Genomic DNA, 22,602 nt, shown 5'->3' with positions numbered 1-22,602 from the left:
TAATAATTTAAATAAATAAGTGTAGGTAATATATGTAAATCAATAAATTTAATTTATTTATCATTGAAATTTAGAATTTGAAGTTTAACCTTACAAATAATATAAAGAGATAAATGTTGGCTCAACAAAATGGCTAAAACTTGCTATACTAATCAATAATATTATACTATGCAAAAATAATTTTTTTGCAATTTTAAATTTTTTTAAAAATAAATTGACACTATTTATCTGCATGTTATTATTTTAATTGTTATATGACAGGGATCAAATGGTGATACCAATGCATTTTTTATATGAAAAAACACAAAACTTAATACATTATATATTTAACAATACGTCGTCTAATAAAGTGCATTAGAGTACAACATGAATCCCAAAAAGAATAAAGAGAACTTTCACGCTAAAAGGATACGAGTCTCTACTAAGGGAGAAAAACAAACTCTCATGGAAGAAGGAGAAAACCTCAAGGAAGAAAGAAATCTCTATACAGGGAGGTATTATTGCAATACAAAAATATATATATATATATATATAAATGAACAAAACAAAACAATTACTATCAAACAAATGATACCAATTATTTTTCGTTTGGGAAGTGGGTTGACTTTTTGACTTTTTGACTATTTTAACCTGGACTAAAAAGCTTGGTTTGGAAAGAGTTTTTTGGCTTTTTTGACTTTTTTTGTAAGAGAATAGTGTAATGATTATGGGTTGAATGTGATGTTTTGTTTGTTATGGCTAAAATAGCTTATTTTATTTTTTGTGGCTAAAATAGCCTCAAACCTATCCAAACCCACTTGCCAAACCATGCCTCAGGATTTAATCATCATCACAATCGGTAGAAGTAATACCTTACTTTCCATCTCTACGTGACAAAATAAAACATTCTAAATCTGATATGGTCGTTTAGCGTATAAAAAGTGCATTTAGTAACATCGAATCTCGATCATGTATAAGAATTGAGTCTAGATATAAAAGTTTCCTCGGTAGTGAGCCAATGATGAAGGCCGAAGGAAAGGTAATAGCTAGCACGGTGATGAACAAGAAAGAAAAAACGAGAAAATGGCAGAAGAAGAAATGAAGGGAAGAGAAAAGTTAGAAGCACCACCCCCACCCCCACCCCCACCCCCATTAAAGAGTTAAGAAATAAAGTGAGACTAAGGCCTCGTTTGGCAAGAGGCTATTTTAGCCAATTAGTCAAAAAGTTACTAAATTAGCCAAAAAGCCAACAACCCATACCAAAAAGTCAAAGATTCTCTTTTCTCTCTACTTTTTGCACATCTTTTCGTAATTAGCCAAAAAGTCATCCCAAACATACAAGTTTTTTTTACCTACTTTTTTAGCCAAATAGCCAAAAAGTTACTAAATTAGTCTGTTCCCAAACGAGGCCTAAGAGAAAAAGGGGTTAGGGTTTCTTAGAGAGAAGATTTCTTGTCATATGTGATTACAAATGCATTGGTGATATATTATATGCTACTTAAAATTGGTCAACATAACATTATTCAGTGTGTTTGATTTGAGTTTTTTGAATTAAATTTTTTGAAAATTGAGTTTTTAGTTTTAGTTTTCGTATTCTTTTGTTTTTAGTGAATATTTTTTAAATTTTAAACATTTTTTTTTTTACTTTTTTAGATGCACCTTAGTTAGATGTATCTAAAAAGTAAAAAAATTTGTGAAAAAATATTTTAAAAAATTAATAAATACATAAAAATATAAAAAATGTACTGAATTCTTGTATTTTTTTTTTGTATTTTTGGTATTTAGTGAATTTTGAAAAGATTTTTTTTTTTTATAATTTTTTAACTTTTTAGGTGTATTTATGTTAGGTGTGTCTAAAAAGTAAAAAAATTGCTTAAAATATTAAAAAAATTTCAGTAAAAACAAAAAAATATGAAAAATAAGAATGTAAAATTTTATGAAAATTGTTTTCTGAAAAATAAAAACAAGCAAGCTGAATATTATTTTAAAAATAAAAATATAGCTTGTAATCTTTTAAAATAACAATTACACATAATTGATGACCTCAAATCCAAGGAGAAATTGATTTATACTGGGGAAACACTTTGGTGTATACACCCATATACACCTTATAATTAAATTAAAAAAAAAAACATAATTTCATACTTTGTTGAGTCATAACTAAAAAGAAATGTCATAATTAAACACAACATAAGGTATAACTAAAGAATTCATAAGTTATAATTAAAATAATGTCACAACTAAAAAGAAAATTGACCATAATTAAAAGAGAAAATAGCATAACCAGGTTGCATATGGTATATGATTTTTAAAGGTGAGTATGTTAGAATTTTCCTTTTTTCACTATTATTTATTAGAAATTTTTTTTGTTTGCCCCAATATTTTTTTTTTAAAAAAATGTTTGATTTGGTTTCCAATTTTTTTCTTCTAAAAAACTAAAAATCAATTTGATAAAAAAATAAAAAAATATTTTTTTTATATAATTTTATTTTTCTGGAGCATAAAAATAATCTTTAAAAATTTAAAAATATATTTTTAATATTTACTTTTGTCAAACTAAATTTCATTTTAAAAAAATTTAGAATTTTTTTTTCAGAAAATCAAATAAAAAATGACCCTAATATTAAAAAATAAAATAAAAATGGAGGGCACTTTAGTAATTGAACGTTTTAGGGTTTTATTGGCTAGACTGTGAATCTTATAAAAGACGTTAGCTCATCTTCTCTCTCCTCCCTCATTCGCAAGCAGTGACTACCAAGTAGCGCAGTTTTCTTCTTCACATCATCAAGGTAAACCGATCTCTCATGCAGATTATATATACACACACATATACATGTATTGTTCACTTGCTGATTTTAGGGTTTTAATGATTTCAATCACATCTCTTTTTTTTTTTTTTTTGGTTGTAAAATCTCAATTCCCTGTTCTCTATGTATTTGAATCAGTGTTGTTTTTTTATTTATATATATTTTTTATAGTGATATATGTACTAATTAGAAAAAGAATGATATGGGAAGAGATCTATATATCTAGTTGAGGAATGTTCTCATTTCTTTTTCTTTGTTGTTTTAATTTTTTTGATTGTTCACTAAGTTTTTATTTAAAATTGAGAAGGCTGAAAAAGTATAGGATATGATTTTCTACTGAAAATAACAAGGACTGGGGATGTTGATAAAAAAGAATGGTAAAACACAAAACTGATAGCAAATGGGTGCTCAAGAAACTCAATCAAGGACATTACAATGTGCTAGGGCTTGTCTTTTTATGGGGGGATCAAATTCTATAATGGCTAATACTTGCTATCTGATATCTTACATGCACTTCACTGATTGAACATTTGGCAATTCCTAATCCTTGTGTGTTTTTTTTTGGGTATAACTTGTTTTTTTTTAGATAGATTGTTTGTTGTTGATGCTAGTGTTTTTGTTTTATAATTCTATACCCAGGCATTTAATGTCTTATAATCTCATTTGATTTAGTTTGTTGTTTCTAAAACTAAAAATCTTTAAAAAAAATAAGAAAAAGAGACATTGTGTGTGACGTGTGGTTAAATTTCAAACCACAAAACAATTATAAGACCAGATTCTAAAGGGAAAAATCTACAAGGCACAAAGTGCTGGCAAGTGGGCACTTAGAAAACTTAGCTGAAGACAAAGACATTAGGATATTACTTGTTTCTCAGTTTGGCTGTGGCTTAAACAGTGATTGGGTTTTTCGAGTTGATTGCTTGTTTGACTTTGGAAGTTTGTTCATGCAACAAATCCTGGGCCAGTCATACTGTTGTTGGAGCGCTGCTGCATTTTTTGTTATTATTGATCATTTCCCATATTCTTCTATTTAATATGGCTTTTTTACTCCACTTGTTTCTAATCTGTTTTAAGTATTTCATTCCATGCACTTCAGTTACCAACAATTAGTAATTACCAAACTTAGGAGATAATCCATTAAATAAGAAAGTCACAATGACTATAAACAACTCAATAGTGAGTTGATTTGGTTTACCAATATTTTGTTATGTATATCACCTAACTTTTAAAGTTACATATTAACAAAGCATGGTGAATCAGGGAGCATTTGTTGACGTTCTATTCAGCTACTGTTATTGAGCAATTTGAGTCATCATCTGATTTAGTCTTTTGTTTTACTTTTGGCAGCAAAAGCAGGAAGGAGAACTTTGACCTTAACATCTTCAGAAAAATGTCAGGGTATGTGGTTTTTTCTTGTTTGTTTAAGTTAGGAATACTTTATCAATTTAAAGTGCTTGTTAGCATTGTTGCATACAAGTAATGCCAAATTGTAGTTTGTGAAGTACTTTAGCCTTGTTTAATTGTTTTAGTATTCTATTGAGTTTCCAAAAGGTGATTCTTTTTACTCTTTTTTTCCTTCTCTCCAAATGACCTCATTTTAGTTTATACTTCTTGGATGGTTAGTTTGCTTGATAGATTTTAGATACCAACCGACGGTTAAGAAGTTGAGGGATTGATTACAAAATCATGTTGATGTCCTCTTATTGGCATGCATAACTACTAGAAAGCACAAATCCATCTCCATTGATTTTTTTCTACCTAGCCATCCCAAAAAATCCACACATTAACCTAAATAGTTGTTCATATACCTAATAGGAGGAGAAAAGTAAGGAAATAAAATTTGATTGGAAGTTTAAGAGGTGAGGAAAGGAAAGGCTAGTGTTAAAGAGGGGAGAAACAAAAAAGAAAGAAAGTGAATGGATGGTGTTAATCTTTCCCGTTGTTTGGATATTAGGAAGGGGAAATTGAGAAATAGAGAATAAGTAGTGAATGGGGAGTGGTAAGAAATGGAATATATCCATAAGGTGATGAACTTATCTGTAAGGTGATGGGTAAAAAGACTAAATTGCCCCTCTTTTGTTAGTTCAACAAATAGATCAGGATGATGATTAAGATTGCTATCAATTTTAAAATGTAGGGTTTAAGTTGAAGAAATTTAAAATTTTAGAGTTTAGGGGTCCCAAATAAATTACCAAAAATTCTACACAATATTCACATGGCTGTGGGACTTACATCCATGATGCATGTGAGTATTGTGTAGAATTTTTGGTAATTTTTTGGAGTCTCTAGCATGTTTATTTGCTTTAATGTTAAATTATGATTTTTTTGGAAAAATTAAATTACTTAAATTTTAGTGGTAAATATTTTTAAAATTACAATACAAATGAAAAGATATTTTTTTATTACAAAGTGATGAAATCTTTAAATTTAGGACACGTTTTTATTTTTATTTTCTAAATTTTGTTCTAAATTTTAGAAAATGAAAAATGTAGTAGAACAAATGGAGCAAATAACAATTTTCTCCTAAAATTTAAAGAGTCCATGATTTTGTGATAAAAGATGGATTTTTCTATTTGTATGGTCTTAGATTCTTGTTTGGTTTACGATATTTTTCTGAAAATTGAGTTTTTTTTTTGGGTTATTAGTGAATTTTTTAAAAATTTTATACAAATTTTTTATTTTTTTAGATACACCTAATCTAGGTACGCTTAAAAAGTATAATATTTGTAGAAAAAAACTTAAAAAAATTCACCAAATACAAAAAATACAAAACAAATATGAAAATTTAATACATTTTCGTATTTTGTTGTATTTAATTAATTTTTTAAAGATTTTTGTACAACCAACCAACCAACCAAAACCAAGCCTTAAGTCCCATCAAATGGGGTCGGCTACATGAATCCTTCTTCTCCACGCGGCCCTCTCAAAGGCCATTTCATTAGTCAAATTAAGTAGATTCATATCTGTATTTAAAACGCTAGTCAATGTTAATCTAGGCCTACCCCGTCCCCTAACACTTCCATCGACCGTTACAGCATCGCATCTCTTCACTACTGTCTCTGTTGGTCTCCGTTGAACATGACCAAACCATCTCAAACGATTCTCTCTCAACTTATCTTCTATCGGTGCTACTCCTACCCATTCCCGAATACACTCATTCCTAATCCTGTCTTATCTAGTCTTACCACACATCCACCTTAGGATTCTCATCTCAGCCACACTCATCTTATCTACATGTTGTTTCTTGGTTGCCTAACACCCCGTCCCATACAACATAGCTGGTCTAATAGCTGTTCTATAAAACTTACCTTTTAGTCTAGTGGGTATTCGTTTATCGCACAATACCCCAGACGCACTTCTTCACTTATACCATCCCGCCTTAATCCTATGGGCCACATCTGCATCAATCTCTCCTGCTGTTGTGATAATCAACCCTAAATAACGAAAATGTTCACTCTTAGGCAATTCTTGGTTCTCAATCTTCACTTCTCCTCTGCTTTCATTGTTACTGTTACTAAATTTACACTTCATGTATTCTGTCTTAGTTCTGCTTATCCAGAATCCTTTAGATTCAAGAGTTTTTCTCCAAATCTCTAACTTTGTGTTAACTCCTTCTCTAGTCTCATCCACTAGCACAATATCCTCTGCAAAAAGCATGCACCATGGCACGCCATCCTGAATATTTATCGTCAACTCGTCCATAACTAAAGCAAAAAGATAAGGATTTAAGGTAGATTCTTGGTGTAACCCTACAGTGATAGGAAATTCATTTCTCTCTCTAACTGGCGATCTAATAGTGGTCACCACCCCTTCATACATGTCCCTAATCACGTTAATGTAACCTTTTGTCACCCCTTTCTTCTCTAACACCCACCATATTATATGTCGGGGCACTCTGTCATATGCTTTCTCAAGGTCGATAAACACCATATGAATGTCTCTTTTCTTTTCTTTATATTTTTCTATTAGTCTCCTCAAAAGATAGATCGCTTCCATTGTTGACCTACCAGGCATAAACCCAAATTGATTCTCTGACACCTTTGTTATATCTCGCAATCGGCGTTTCATCACCCTCTCCCACACTTTCATTATATGACACATTAGCTTGATTCCTCTATAGTTGTTACAATTCTGGACATCACCTTTATTCTTATAGATTGGCACTAAAATACTCTTCCTCCACTCATCTGGCATGTTCCTAGTCAACAAAATTTTGCTAAACAACCCAGTCAACCAACCAACTTCCTTTTTACCCAAACACTTCCAAGCTTCAATAAGGATATCATCGGGTCCTAAAGCCTTATTTGATTTCATCTTCTTAAGTGCAATTTCCATTTCAAAGTTCCTAATCCTGCGATAGAACTTATAGTCTTGGTTTATCGTATTACTGGCTATTTCTTCCCTTATTGTCAAGACAAGATTAAGTGGGCATAAAAAGTAAAAAAAAAAAATTGATTAAAATATTTTAAAAAATTACTAAAAATATAAAAGAATGAATTTAAACTCAGAAAATTGTTTTGGAAAGCTCCAAACCAAACAGGGTTATCCTTTTTAAAAATAATTTTCTTAAATTGAAAAGTATATACTAAACTACTACAATTTGATCTAGACTAGAGGTGAAAAGTCAACTCATACCTATGAACACAACCAATTACAACAATTTAAAACCCTTTTAGACTCGCCCAAATTCATTAATGTGTTGCAACCCAATTAGAATTGAGTTTAAATGGGTTGGACATGAGTATCCATTTAAACCCGTTTGCCACTTTCTCTACCACCCCACCACCACCACTTAGGTGGTCAGTTAGAGCTTTTTCTGATGAGGGGGAGGTGGTTAGTGGTGGTGGTGGTGACTTCTGGTGGTGCCTGCAAGGGTGGAGCAATGGAAGGTGTTTGGCTAGTAAGGAAGTGTAGGAAAATGAGAGAAATTCTAGAGAGAAGAGGTAGGTAAGAGAGGAAGCACTTTTGCTCTTATAAAAGTTGAGAATGGATGTTTGGTTGCAATCTTAAGCTCATTTGGGGGTTGGGTTTAGATATCCTAGGTTGCGTTTGGGTGGTGTTTGGTACCTTGTTTGGTACTTGGAATATTATAATTTTACCCCCCATATTAATTTTTGTCTCCAAAATTTTCTAGTTCGTACCTCAAAAAAATGTGGATATGTTCTCATATCTTCCTGCTGCACCAAAATAGCTTCCCCTATTGCATGGTTTCTTCACAATACTATCATTGATGGTACTGTCTTACAACACAAAACTTGGTCCTTTCTCTGTCTACAACCCAAAGTGTGCAGAAAAATAAACTTTTGAGGAATGGCGAGTATGACTACAACCCAAATGGAGTCTTGTCCCTTTTGTGTGTGGTGAAGTTTTTTTTTAAAAAAAAAACACGAAACAAAAAATAAAAATAAAAATAAAACATAAATTTCAAAAGAAATGGTCTTCAGAGCCAGATTCCAAGGCTTATGGTGATAAAGTTCCTCAGTGAAAATTATCAATTGCATCCTTACAGTAACATGTCTTAAACAAAATTACTTTTGTTTTACTCAACTATTCCCGATGTAACGTTTGTTCAGATTTTTTACCATATAGGCTCTTATATCATTTATCATTTGAAAATACCACAAGTGCGATGCAGGAGAAAGATGCACCCCAACTTGAAGGAAACTTTACCTGCAAAAGGATTAGAAACTAAACACAAATATATACAAAATTTGTATTATTATTATTTTATTTTTATTTATTATTATTATTTTTTAAGCTTCGCTCTGTCGAAACACGAATGTCGTCTTTTTTTTTCTTCTCCTTCTTCTTCTCTTTTCTCCTAGCCTTTCCTTTGTCGAAGCATCGAGCGCTATGTCTGAATTCACGAATTCAATGACTGCGGCCTTGACAACATGGTTGGCCTCGATATTCTCCAACCACCCTTCCATTTGTCTTCTTCATCCTCTTCGTCTTCTTCTTCCTCTTCTTAAAGCCGGCCTGTGAGGGAAACGACAGAGTGAAAATCTGCCAAAATCAGTCCGTTAAAGATTGGATTTTTTTTGTTTCTCTGACATGGCCTTCACTCGTTTTCTCACCCTTTTTCCTGACCTCAATGAAACTCTAGAGACGGTACAAGATATTGACTCCTTAGAGTACCTAAGTCCCTGCTTTCAGTAATGTCACTCAAGCAGCCATTGGCAGCCAAGTCTGACATTGACGCTAACTCCCACACACTAAAAACGTGTATAGTCCTTCACTGTAGTGTTCAATTTGTCTCGCCGATTACAGAGTAGGACGAATGAAGTGCAACGGTTGAGTGCATAACTCTCCCTGTTTCAGTGGATGTATCAGGACGTTTGGTGGGAGAATAGTCAGCTAAAGAAGCAAAACAAGGATTTAGAACGACAGACGGGTATGGCCAAGTCACTAGTGCCTTGGTGTACTTCATTCGATGGCCAATGGGCATACATCTCCTTCGAGAACCCTGCAAATCCTGAGGTAGGACCTTCAAGGGCTTCCCCAAAATTAATCTCAAGGCGAGATGATTGGCAGTAGAGTCAAGCGGTGAGGCTACCTATAAATGAGATCGGCTTTTGACCTTCGCCGCCTAGACGTCGCACATTGCCAGAATTTGAGACAAACTTCTTCTTCTTTGTTTGTTTGTTTGTTTGTTTGTTTTTTTTTTTTTTTGTGTTGTTTTATCAAAAAATAAAACTAAAAAAATAAAATGAAAAAGGAAGTGTTGTATGCATGGTCGTCGTTCTCGTATTCCAAAATTATTGTACGACCCTAAACTAAAGCGGACCCTTAGAAATATTCGGAAATCTAAATAGACTTTAGTAATGATTAAAGCAGTAGTAGACTAACCTAGGTCACTGAAGGCACATTTTACCATTGCCACTGATGTCTCATCATCGTGCATCCAATTGCCAATTACCGAAGCGATCTATTATGAGATTAAGCCTAGTGCCATTCAAATGCTTTCATCTTTCCACGAGCTTAGTAATGAGGATCCCTATAAACATCTCGGTGAGTTTTTAGAGACCTGTATTATAGTGAAACTTCAAAACTTTATCGATGAGGCCCTTAGGTTAAGACTGTTTCCCTTTTCACTTAAGAATAAGACCAAACACTGGCCACGTTCCTTGCCCGTTAACTCTATCACAACCTGGGACCAAATGAGGCAAAAGTTTTTGGACAAAAATTTTCCAATAGGCAACACCAATTAGATAAGATGTGCCATTATCAATTTTCTCAAATTAATGGTGAGCATTTCCATGAGACTTGGGAAAGGTTTCGGGATTTACTCCATCAGTGTCCCCACCATGCTAGAAAGCACGGATATAGATACGAGATATGGATACGATACGATACGGATACGGCGATACAGCAAAACTTAAAAAAGTAGGATACGGGTACGGCTAGGATACGTTTGTAAAAAATAAAAAATAAATAAATTATTAGCAATGAGTTACACATAAACTCAAACTCAAGAATGTTGAGAAATCACAGTAACTTTATAATGGCCTCGTTTGGGAAGTGGCTATTTTAGTAGGTTATTTAGTTTTTGACTATTTTAGTAGGCTAAAATTTTTGTGTTTGGGAAGATGATTGGATTTTTTTGTGGTTGGATGTGATGTTTGTGAGAAAAAAAGTGAAATGATTATGGGTTTGATGTGATATTTTGTCTTATTAGTTATTTTAGCCTATTTTGTCATTTTGTGAATTTTAGCCTAAATTGGGCTATTTTTTTTCTTCTCAAACACCCCCAATGCAAAATACTAATCTTTACGAATTAGGTATTAATTTAAGCTAATAGTTAATTTAGTTTTTAAATTTTCAATAGGTCTTGCAAATATTTCCTTTCAATATCAAGTCTAATATGTTGATATTATAATATCAAAACAATCCATAACTTGACCCTATATTTTTTCCTTTTGCACTAGTCAAAAATATTCTATGCAAGTTTATTTTTTTATTTATTTATTGATATTTAATTTTACTATTGTTATATTATCTTATTAATCCTTCCTTCTATGTAGTTATAGGGGGCACGCATGATATAATGAAGATATGCCAATTTGATGAATTCTATTGTTTGAGCTTATTATGTTATTTTTATTAAAAAAAAATTAAACAAAGTATTGTAAAAATATTCTATTTATTCTTGCAATTATATTATATCATGATGTTATGCAAGAAATAATATAATTCTAATTTCGTAAAAGGAGTAATACGTGACTTGGAGGATTTGATACTTCAAAATTAATTAAGAAGTATCCGATACTTTTAATAAGTATCTGATACGTATCCGTAAGTATTCGAGGAGTATCGGTATCCGATACAGATACGTCTTCCTATTTGAAGTATCCGTGCTTCATAGCCACCATGGTACCCCAGTGATAGCTCATTCACATTTTCTATTCTGGTTTAATCGATTCATTCAAACAAATGGTTGACTCGGCCTGTTGAGGGACGTTTATGATTAAGAGTAATGTAGGGGCATGAGAGTTGTTTGAAAATTTGATTGAAAATTTCCTACCCAATGTGTTTGCCTCTTGACATGAGAAGCAACCAAGTCCAAGTGGTACAAAGCCAGGTGGCCTATATGAAGTAGGTCATAGTGCAAATATTGCTCAAAAAGTCGCAATATTGTTTAGAAAAATGGACCAACTGTTAGCAGTAGGACACATTTATTCACAACCAGCACAACCGCTATACAAAGAGGCTTACACAATTTGTTTAAGTCCTATCTACTATACAACCGAGTGCCCATCGGCACCTCAGTGTTCTGAGTTAGTTCAGGAGCATGTCAATGCAGTCGAAGGTTTTTCTAAACTGGGTAATGATCCATTCTCAAACACTTATAAATGTTGGATCGTTGGAGCTGTTTATAGGATCGGATCGTAGAATCGGACCGAGGATCGTAAGATCCTATCGAAAAAGACAAATTACATAATAATTTAATTTAAATAAACATTTCTTAAAAAGTATACACAAAGGGAGCGTATATTTTATTAAAAAGAAGTGAAAATATTGTGAAAAATATAATATTCCATGTAAAATGTACATATAATATTATATAATAGAAAACTCGATGGTAAAAGTTTTGTATTTCATAAAAAAAGAAAGTGAAGAAAAAGAATTCTATAACAAAATACTGAACAATCTACAATAATACATAAAAAGTCAAGAAAAAATATTTAACAAAATTGGATATGAAAATAGATTAAGAATTCAAAAGAGCAGCTTAACCGAATGATAAGGTTTGTCTTTAGTATCCCTGGTGGAGCGGATTCAAGTCACAAAAGTAATCTCTCCAAAAATTGGGATAAAGTTGCAATTATCTTACCCTCCATAGACTCCACTAAAGCTAAGTTTGTTTTTCCGATTAGTTAATTTTCTTAAATTACCACAATATTTGAATGTTTGTTTCCTAATTTGTTTTTCTTAGTCTATTTGATTTAATACTACTTAATTTTTATTATTTATTTTGATCACATAAATTGATATTTAGACAACAAATATAAAATTTATAATAAAATATATTATACAATACAAAACAAGGATTGTAAATTGGATCGGATAGGATCGGATTCGGATCGGGATTCCACGATCCTATAAGATACCATTACCAGGATCGAAAGATCCTACCTATGAGGAATTTTTTACACGATCCAGATCGATTGTACTCGAATAGATCGTAAGATCGTAGGATCGTAAGATTCGGATCGAGATTCTGATAAGTTATAACTCGGGATGGAGAAACCATCCAAACTTTTCTTGGCATTCACAACCGCAAGGAAATTCCTATGTTCCACCTCCACCATGGCAGAATCTTCAAAATTCTGCCAATCCACTTCTCTATCAACTTGTGTCTCAACAGTCATACCAATAACCTTCTCAGAAAAATTCACCTTTTGAAGAAACAGTGTTACAGATCTTGCAGGCTACAAACCAACTTGTCTATTCCCACTACCAATCCATTTCGAAACTATCCAAATTGGCCAACTGGTTAACACCTTGAGTAAGAGGAAGGAAGGACAAATTGCTTGTCAGCCAGTCAAGAATCCAAAGGGGTAGTATGGGTTGGAATCATCTTATTGCAAGAACATAGAGAAAATTCAATTTGTCAGGAATCTTAGGAGTGGTTGAGAAATACCAAACCGAATAAATTGAACTAATGAAAGAGTGGGAGAGCTGGGTAGTTAGATTCAAAATCCACCAGGACAAAGTGATGAGACCAGAGAAAACATTCCTCCATTGAGTCTTACATGTGAGCTTACTGCACCCTATGTGCCAAAGGCACCATATTCCTAGTGTTTAAATGATCCTTCTCCTTTCAATAGGAAGAAAAGCAGGCATCTATCGAAGCAATGATGGAGGTGTTCAATCAAGTGAAAATCAATCTTCCCTTGTTAGAGGCGATTAAACAAGTACCCTCCTATGCCCAATTCCTCAAGGATTTGTGCACTCAAAAGCATAAATCCAAGACCCATGTAACCAAAAAGATCCTACTCACTGAATAGGTGAGTTCCATTTGACCAACAACATTGCCCCTAAGCTTAAAGATCTAGGTGCACCTACCATCTCTTGTATCATTGGTAAACATTTGATTGAAAAGGCACTCCTTGACTTAGGTGTTAGTGTCAACCTTCTTCCCTATTCGGTGTACGAGGAATTTGGGTTTGGTGAGTTGAAACCTACATTGATGACTCTTCAGTTAGCTAATCGTTCCGTCAAAACCCCTTGTGGCATACTTGAGGATGTCCTAGTTAATGTCGATAAGTTTTACTTTCTTGTTGATTTCCTTGTCCTTGACATGGAACCTACAATAACTGATAAGAAACAAATCTCAGTCATCTTAAGATGATCGTTGTTAGCCACTGCCAATGCATGCATTAACTATAAGACGGGAGTGATGGAAGTATTATTTGGAAATATGCAAGTCAAATTGAATGTGTTTCATGCATCCCAACACCCTTCCAATGATAATGAATGTTGTGCAGTAGATGATAGTGAGCCTGCAGTACCTTCCATTGTGACCCCAACAACACTTCAGGTGAAAATGTTAGATGCATGTATCATTTACCCCATCTCTGAAAGCAAGTGGGTGAGTCCCACACAAGTTGTACCCAATAAGCTAGGAATTACAATGGTTGAAAATGAGAGTGGTGAGCTAATTCCTATATGTACCACTACTGGGTGGCGCGTCTGCATTGATTATAGGGAACTTGTCTCCATGACTAGGAATGATCACTTTCCATTGCCCCGGTTAGAAATTTTAAACCCCCTTGATGGTCAATCATTCAAAGTTAATGGTCTGCATTTGAATTCATACAAAGAGGGTATTCATGATAGAGAGTCAATTGAGTATATTGCCTTGATGGACCCTGTTGATCAGACCAATTGATTCATTTCCATCTGGCTGTAGACGTTTAACTTACATTGTGCGAGCCTCTTGTTATGGTGGTTGTGCTGGTTATGAAGAAATGTATCCTACTGCTAACAGTTGGTCCATTTTTCTAGACAATACTGCGACTTTCTGAGCAATATCTACACTATGACCTACCTCATATAGGCCACCTTGCTTTATACCACTTGGGGTTAGTTGCTTCTCTTGTCGAGAGGCAAATGCATGGTGTAGGGAATTTCCACTCAGATTTTCAAACAACTCCCGTGCCCCTAGTTCTTCACACGCCGAGTCAACCATTTGTTTGAATGAGTCAATCAAACCAGAATAGAAACTGTGAACGAGCTTCCACAGGGGTACCTGATGGTGGAGACATTGATGGAGTAAATCCCGACGTGAACACAAATTTCTCTCTCTCTCTCTCTCTCCATATCGCCATTACCTTTTCCTTAAATTTGGATACATCTTTGTACTTCTTAGATGCATTGTGTAAGTTGAATTGTGAGCCTCTTCTAGTATCTTCTTTTTGAGCTTGCAATCATCTGGCACACATAATTGATTTTTAAACATTAGCACACTGGCATCTCTAATAACTAAGTCCAACAGAGTACCATCGCTTACCCTGAGCTTGAGTCTTTTCCAAATGAGCTTAAGGTTGTAACCAAGCACTCATTCTCAGCTTTTGAAAGAGTGAAAATGTAGAATTTACTTTCTCATTTCTCTTCATCTTATCTCTCTTCTCTCTAGACTTTCATTTTCCTACGCTCTCTTCCACCCTTTCTCTTCCTCACACTTGCTGGGAACAACCACCACCACCACCCCACCACCCCACCACCACCACCATGGCTGCCATCTATTGGGAAAAAAAATGATGAACTAAACTGGTTATGTGCCCAACCCATTGTGCTTAAACCCATTTATCAAATGAGTGGGTTGGGTTTTCAATGCACAAGTTGTTTTGGTCAACTTGAACTCACCCGTTTGCCACCTTTGGTTTTATCTTATAACTTATGATGTGCATACTAGTCACATGATTAATTTAGCGATTAGACACAGGGCTCTTTAGGATTGGCACTTAAGCAAGGGAGAATAGGGTTTGGACTGACCTTTCGCTATATAAGCCTAACTCTTCTTTCTTTTTTGGTGACTCTTGATTGAAGAACAAACCTGACAACTTGTTCTTTACCCCCTTTTTCTTCTCTCCCTATTTCTGCATCTCACTTGTTGCTTGTTTGCTTGGAGTGAACTTGCTGTCTGGTCAGTTAAATCGGTCAAACCATCAGTTGGTCTATGAACGATCTAGATAAAATCTCTAAATCGTCCTTCCCCTAAAACCGGTGCACTTTTTAAAATTGGTAAAAATTGCTGTTGAACTGATCGTTTGTTCAAACCAGTAATGGTTCAACAGAATTGACTTGTCATAATTCTTTCATTTTCATTTTCATTTTTTTTCTCTGTTTTTTTTCTTCCTATATATCATATATATCAAAATTTTAACTAGATATGCCTCTTCAGTAGTCTCCTCTTATAAGGAATCCCATTAGAAGCTGTAAAAGGTTGTGGGAAAGTCTCTTCATATTTATAGGAGAAGATTTCTTCAAAAAGAACCTAAGAACAATCATATTATTTGAATCAATTTGATTAAAGAGGGAGTTGAAAATTTTGATTTCCGTCCAAAATCAAAGATTTTGCATTCAATCAATTTGTTTAGAGGGAGTGTTGATAGTATAGTTTCTTCCAAAATCAAATTCAATGACCTTTTTTAAATTATGACTCAATTAAATATTATTAACAAATACCATGCAACATTTTTTTCATCTTATGTAATTTTGATAGTTTATATTTTCTATTTATGTTTTTTTTCCCTTTAATTTTAATGTCTATATTTTTATTTATGTATAAATTTTAATTTATTTATGAGGTAATCATAACGTCATATTACGATTCCGGTTGGCCTCATGGTTGAACTAGTGACCTTAACCCGGTCTCCTTTTTTTGTTTGCTCAATGGTGTAGGTTTCAAAACTTTGGGACAAGTGTGTGAAGTTGAATGGAAGTGGACAATCCTTGCATCATAGGATATACACAAACACAATCAATTTATTCCAAACCAAATAAAATAAATAACTAAATCAAAGAAAACTAATTCCTAAAACTATATCTGGAATGACAGAAAAATTTGGGGTGGGGAACATGTAATCATTAACTCCTTTTCCTTTCCTTTAACTTCTCCTATTTTAGGGAGGCCAATGAAAGTGGGCCTTTGAGGACATTTTCCATTACTACTTTTTCCCCTCCTCTCCCTAAACATCCAAACAAGGGATAGCTACCATCCCTTTGTCATTTCCTTTTCTACTCATCAAATCGACCCATCTAAAATATAATTGTTGTGCAAAATAATGAAATATAAACCCGAAGGGGTTGGCCTGGTGGCAAGTTCTTGGGTTTTGGGGGTGTGCTCCCTCTAAGGTTCAGGGATCGAAACCTCGTAGGTGCTAACAATTCCTTAGGGCCATTGGATTGGGGAAAAACCCTTGAATTAACTGTGATGCATTTGTGGAATACTCCTTGCCGAGGGTCTGTGCACCCTTGAGAATTAGTCAGGTTTTGATCCGGACACCCGGTGCCAATAAAAAAAATGATGAAACATAAATCACTAATGTGAAACATAAGATGCTGTCGGTGTTCATTTTTTAATGATCTAGGTTGTGGATAGAACTTTGTTTAGTAAGGTAGCTTGTAGAGGAAGATTTTTAGGATTTATTTGTGGTGATTATCCAACAAAGGGGGTGCTTTTTTCTCCTTTAGTTAGGCTTATAGAGGAGGATGTTTTATACGTTCTTTATTTTTCATTTGATTTTTTAGATGTTTCATATTTGTTGTTCACTTTGAAAAGTCAATTTACAATATTTCTCAACTTTTTCAATTATCTTTAGGGAGTATCTTTTAAAAGCTCGGTAAATGCTATTGGTGCGGATCTCTAGGTTTTGAAGGAGTTAAAATTGGAGAACTAAAGGCTCCGTTTGGTTAGGGTTTCAAATTATAGTTTCACTCATTGATTTGAGTGCATTGTTTGTTTTGAACTTTCAAAACATAATTCTACACCCATTTCTCAAAACTCAATTCAAAACATAATCATTACTTTTCAAAACTCATAACTAAACACATAATTCAAAATTCTTTTCAAAACTCAATTCAAATCAATATTTTAATTTTTTAAATATTTTAATTTTGTTAAGATTTTAAATGTTTTAATATTTAAATATGTTACGATTTTTTTAATTTTTTGAATATTTTTAAATATTTTAATTTCAAAATATTACGATTTTATTTTTTTAAATTTTAAAATATTTTATAAAAATAATTCAAACTCTATTTTATAAAAATATTTTTAAATATTTTAATTTTTTTGTTATATATTTGATTACGATTTGAGTGTAGAGTTGTGAAAGTAGTATGGAGTTTCGAGTTATGTGTTTGGTTATGAGTTTTAAAAATAATTTCTTAATTGAGTTTTGTTTTATGTGTTTGGTTACGATTTGAGTATAGAGTTGTTTTTAAATTTAAAATATTAACATTTTAAATTATTTAAATTTTTTGAATATTTAAATTATTTAAATTTTTACGATTTAAATTTTTTGAATATTTATTTTAATTTTTTACTTATTAAATTTTTTAGATTATTTAAATATTTATGATTTAAATTTTTTGAATATTTATTTTGAAAGAAAAATTATTTCCTTTGTAGTATTTTCAATTAAAAAATTGATTAATGTTATTTTCTATTAATAATAAATTTTTTTAATTGAGTTTTAAACAGAGTTTGGTTATGAGTGTTGATCAGAATTTTCAATAGTGTGAAAGTAGTGTGTTTTGTTATGAGTTATAACAATTTGAATTAAGTTTTGAAAACTCTTTCCAAAACTCATAACCAAACAAATTTTCTTATTTCACATGTCAAATCAAACTTTCAAAACTCAATTCCACACTCAATTTAAAACTCAATTCAACACTCTATTCAAAAACCATAACCAAACAAATTTTCTACACTCAAATCATAATTTCACAACTCACAAACTCAAAATACAACTCATACTCTCAAATCGTATTTACAAAACTCTACCAAACGCAACCAAAGTTTCTCCCAATTGTGAATGCTAAAAACCCCGTACATACTGAGTTTTTGCTATTAGTCCGCCTTTTTTAAATAAGGTTTCTACAAAACAATTTGAAAAATCTACTTGAAATCCATAAAAATTCTAATGAATTGGCATAATTTTTACAGCTTTTATTTTGTCTATGTTGATAATTGAAGTACTACTGCTATCCCTTTTCCTCATAGTTAGTGGCATTTTTTGGTTTTGGTGCTGCATAAACCTTTGGAAAGGGAATGACGCCTCAATGTCATGCAATACTTTGGGAGAAACAAGTTTGGTGTAGTAGAAGAAAGTAGTGAACTATGATTCCTTCTTAAGAAAAAAATGTGCAGAGAGGATTTAGATGTTTGGTAGCCTGTTGTACTGGTTCTGGTATGTTGGAGTGGTTATGGTCTTCTGAGGGCTCTTTCACAGCCATTTCTTAGAGCAACAAGATAAGAGAGTGCAAGTACTTATGGGATGATTTAAATAAGTGTACTTTTTGATTTTTTACGAAAAGATGTACAAAAAAGTAGAGAGGTGATGTGACTCAAAAAAGATAAAAAGATAAAAAGTGTACTTTTTTAGTACACCCCAAACCAACCTAAATTCCTTTTCAAAGTTTTAGAGATATGCTGAAGAAACAGGGTGGTGGGAACCTTCCTGCTGAAGTATAGCATATACCCAGGAGATGGACCATAGAAAGTATATTTAGGGTGATGTATAGAAGCTTTAATTATAGGGAAAGGAAGGCAAATGAAAAATATGGAGAAAAAGTTCAAATTTTTGATTTTCTTGCAGACTGTTATGATGGTTTTGATGTCTTAAAGTGCTTATGGTCTTTATTTCCTTGAAGTCACTCTGTTATATTTTCTTTGTGTGGCCTATATTATAATACAAGGGGATGCTGCATTGTTATGGCTAGATTTATTTATTTAGTCTTATCATGATTGTATAGAGTTTCAATTTATCTAACTCATCTTCCAAGCTTCATCTTCCTCGATTATCTCTGCCACTGACCAGACATACATAATTTCTAAATTAGGTAATTGATTTAACAGCTCTCCCTAGAGAATTTGGAGAGCAAGAGCAGAGGTTTTTTCAAGCAAGTTATTAAGCAGTCTATTCATCTAGGGGTTTGAATTTTCAAGTTACTAAACAGTCTATTCTTTTAGGGATTTGAATTTTCAAGTTCATATTGGTTGATTATTTAGAAGTTTTGTGTTAGATTGATAAGATCTTGTCAAATAGACAATGTCTTCTACTTTCAAGTTCATATTGGTTGACTATATGGAATCTACCTTTGGCTTTGTTGAATTGTCACATTTGGGCTTTTGAACTGGTACTATTGTAAATTAGAAGTTATGAACTTAGTTGGGGATGTAGGAAATGGCATTATTGGTTTCACGTGTTCATGTGGATGCCTTGTGGGCATTTACATTTTATGATTACTTGAAGGGATCTTAGAATGGTACTGGCAACTATCATGGTGAAGAGTTAATATTCATTGTTTCCAAGCAAATTTTTTGGGTACTAAATGGATTGGGTTAACTTGTCTGAGCAAGTCTCCCAACATGGGTAATTAAAGTTCAATAGACTTGAGTTTAATAACTGACCAGGCTACTGAGAATCATTTAAGGATTAAATAAGAATCTTCAATTATTTGGGGTTCCACTCTTTTTTTTTTATTTTTATTTTTTAATGTCTCTAATTTTTAGCTCTTGTTGTACAGAGAAGATGGTGGTGTTGTTGCAGAGATACCTGCTCCAACACCTGCTCCAGCTCTAGGCGAGCCCATGGACATCATGACAGCCTTGCAGCTTGTGCTGAGGAAATCACTGGCTCATGGAGGGCTTTCACGAGGGCTCCATGAAGGTGCCAAGGTGATTGAAAAGCATGCTGCCCAACTTTGTGTGGTAGCTGAGGACTGCAACCAGCCAGATTATGTTAAATTGGTCAAAGCACTTTGTGCTGATCATAATGTCAGCTTGATATCGGTGCCTAGTGCAAAAACTCTTGGCGAGTGGGCTGGAGTAAGTTACATTTCATTTATGATCCCTATTTTGACATCGTTTTCCTGATATGTAGTTGTAATATCTTAAATCTTTGTTTTGACACTCAAATTTAGTGTGATGGTTCGTTTTTTTGGTTTCTTGGCACTTATGATTGGTCTCTTATGCTTAAACTATTGGCGTTAAAAGATACAATTGCTGTCAATTTTCTCTTGTCCTGTGCTTTGAAACTGGGCACTTATGATTGGTCTCTTTTTGTTGAATGTTTTTATCCAATCAGTCTTTATTTTCTTTCCTGTCTGCCTGTGTCTCAGGCAATCTGTCTTTTTTCTAAGCGGACTAGTGTGAAACTCAGTGCCCAGTTTACTTTTTGTTTTTGTTATTTGTGGCCCCACCCCCAGGGAAGTTTTATGTAATTGTATAACCTGTTGCTCTTTGCCACCCTTTTGTTTTGGTATATGTCCTTTTGCAATTGGTGGTGGTGTGCCATATTATTCCTTATTGTGATAATTTCTGTAGACAATTGATAAAATCTTGTTGAACTTATTTGACTCTCTCTCTCCCTCAACCCACTCTTGCAGTTATGTAAGATTGATTCAGAAGGGAAAGCAAGGAAGGTAGTCGGTTGCTCCTGTGTTGTTGTGAAGGTATGAACACATGAATAGAAGTGCATCATAGTTTACTGTTTTATCCGTGTTCTTACAAGAAATTTACTGTTTTATCCTTTTCAATATGGCTGCAACGTGGGTGAGTTGGTCGGGTTGGGGGTCTTTCCAGGTCTAGCTCGAGGTTTATCATGATGTGCCTGGGCCCAACCCGAATTCAACCACATGTGTTTGGGTTAAGCTCAGGTTGCAGAGAGTCAGAGGTCGGATGGCCCCAGTGGGTAGGCGAAACTAGTTGTCAGAGATGGGGGCATGGAGGGTGGTCTTGGCAGGGGATGGTGTGGGCATGTGAGGGAATTGGTGCTGGAGTCGCTGACGAAGGTGTAGATTAGAGGGGAAATGAGGAGAGGTAAAATGATTGGAATGTAAAATTCTAACCTATAGCAGCAGTAATGTGAGAGAGAGTGAGATAGGTTTGTTTGACGTTCAGGCATGAAACAAGTGTCTTTTCGAGAGGGTCAAAATTTAATTCGCTTGTAACAATTGTATAAGCTTCAAATTTTCTGTCTCTGTTGTCTAATAAAAGCAGAGATGTAGTTCAAAATTTTTAACTTCCGCAGTAGATGGCATCAAATTTCTGTGTTTTGCAGAAATTGAAAACAAAACAATGACACCACCATCAAACAGGCTTAACTTTACTTTTTCCTTTTTTGTTAATTTTTTTTTTTTTGCAGCAGATGGTTCTTGATATTTTGTCTAATGAAATTCATGCTTGATTACCTCCTTGTCCCGGTTTATATATATATTCTGATTGTTTGCAGGATTATGGAGAAGAAACCGAGGGTCTCCATATAGTTCAGGAGTACGTGAAGTCTCATTAAGCAAACATGACTAGTGAGTGAATCTCAGGATGTTCTACCTTCGACAGAGAGCCTTTTCTTAGCCTGTTCGTGCGCTATTAGTGAAGTTGATGCCATTCTGTTTACTTTTTTAGCATGGGAAGTGATAATCTTCCCAAAATACCATATGCTTTTTCTCGTTCTTCGGCAAAAGTGTTTATTTCCTAATTTTAGATTTCACCTTCTCATTAATTGAATTAGGAACTACTACATTTTGGTCCCAAATCTCTGCTATCCTAGAATTGTCTTTAATTTGCAGATATGTTTTCTTGTTTCAATGAAAAATTAGATCTGGAAGCAGGGTGTGAAGAAATCTATATATTTAAAAAACAGAGCAATAAATATCATAAAATGAGAAAATATGCTGAATTTGTATATTTATTTTTTGTATTTAGTGATTTTAAAAAAAAATATTTTTACAATTTTTACATCTTTTTAAGTGTATCTAGATTAATTTGATTTTAAAAGTAAAATAAATAAAATAAAGTATGGGTAAATTACATTGATATTTTTGAGGTTTGAAAAAAATATATCTAGTCTTATAATTTTTACATAATTATATTGATCTCTTATTTAGTAAGATTAAATGTATTGAAATTAATTAGGATGGTGTTAAAATATAAAAATAGTATATATTTTTGTATAAAAGATATGATAATATTATTTTTTCATCTATACAATCAACAAATTTTATATAAATTAAAATTTTAAGAGATTAATGTAACCATGTAAAAATAGTAAAACTTATTATATTTTTTCTAAATTTTTTG

At 33.2% G+C, this 22,602-nt stretch overlaps 1 protein-coding gene across 1 annotated transcript; it reads left to right on the top strand.

Annotated features, from left to right (window-relative positions):
* Positions 1 to 2,663: 2,663 nt before the first annotated feature.
* LOC145790480 (small ribosomal subunit protein eS12-like) lies at positions 2,664 to 22,057 on the top strand. The gene is made up of 5 exons (XM_082868390.1): positions 2,664 to 2,768; positions 4,134 to 4,184; positions 20,049 to 20,349; positions 20,910 to 20,975; positions 21,755 to 22,057. Exons 2-5 carry the CDS (start codon positions 4,177 to 4,179, stop codon positions 21,812 to 21,814), a joined length of 435 nt encoding a protein of 144 aa, XP_082724516.1. The 5' UTR covers positions 2,664 to 2,768; positions 4,134 to 4,176; the 3' UTR covers positions 21,815 to 22,057.
* Positions 22,058 to 22,602: the final 545 nt, after the last annotated feature.

Source organism: Camellia sinensis, chromosome 5 (assembly GCF_055761805.1).
Source record: "Camellia sinensis isolate YWXY chromosome 5, ASM5576180v1, whole genome shotgun sequence".
NCBI classification, from domain to species: Eukaryota; Viridiplantae; Streptophyta; class Magnoliopsida; order Ericales; family Theaceae; genus Camellia; species Camellia sinensis.
The sequence above is the reverse complement of the archived record's forward strand: the minus strand, read 5'-3'. Positions and strand labels throughout refer to the sequence as shown.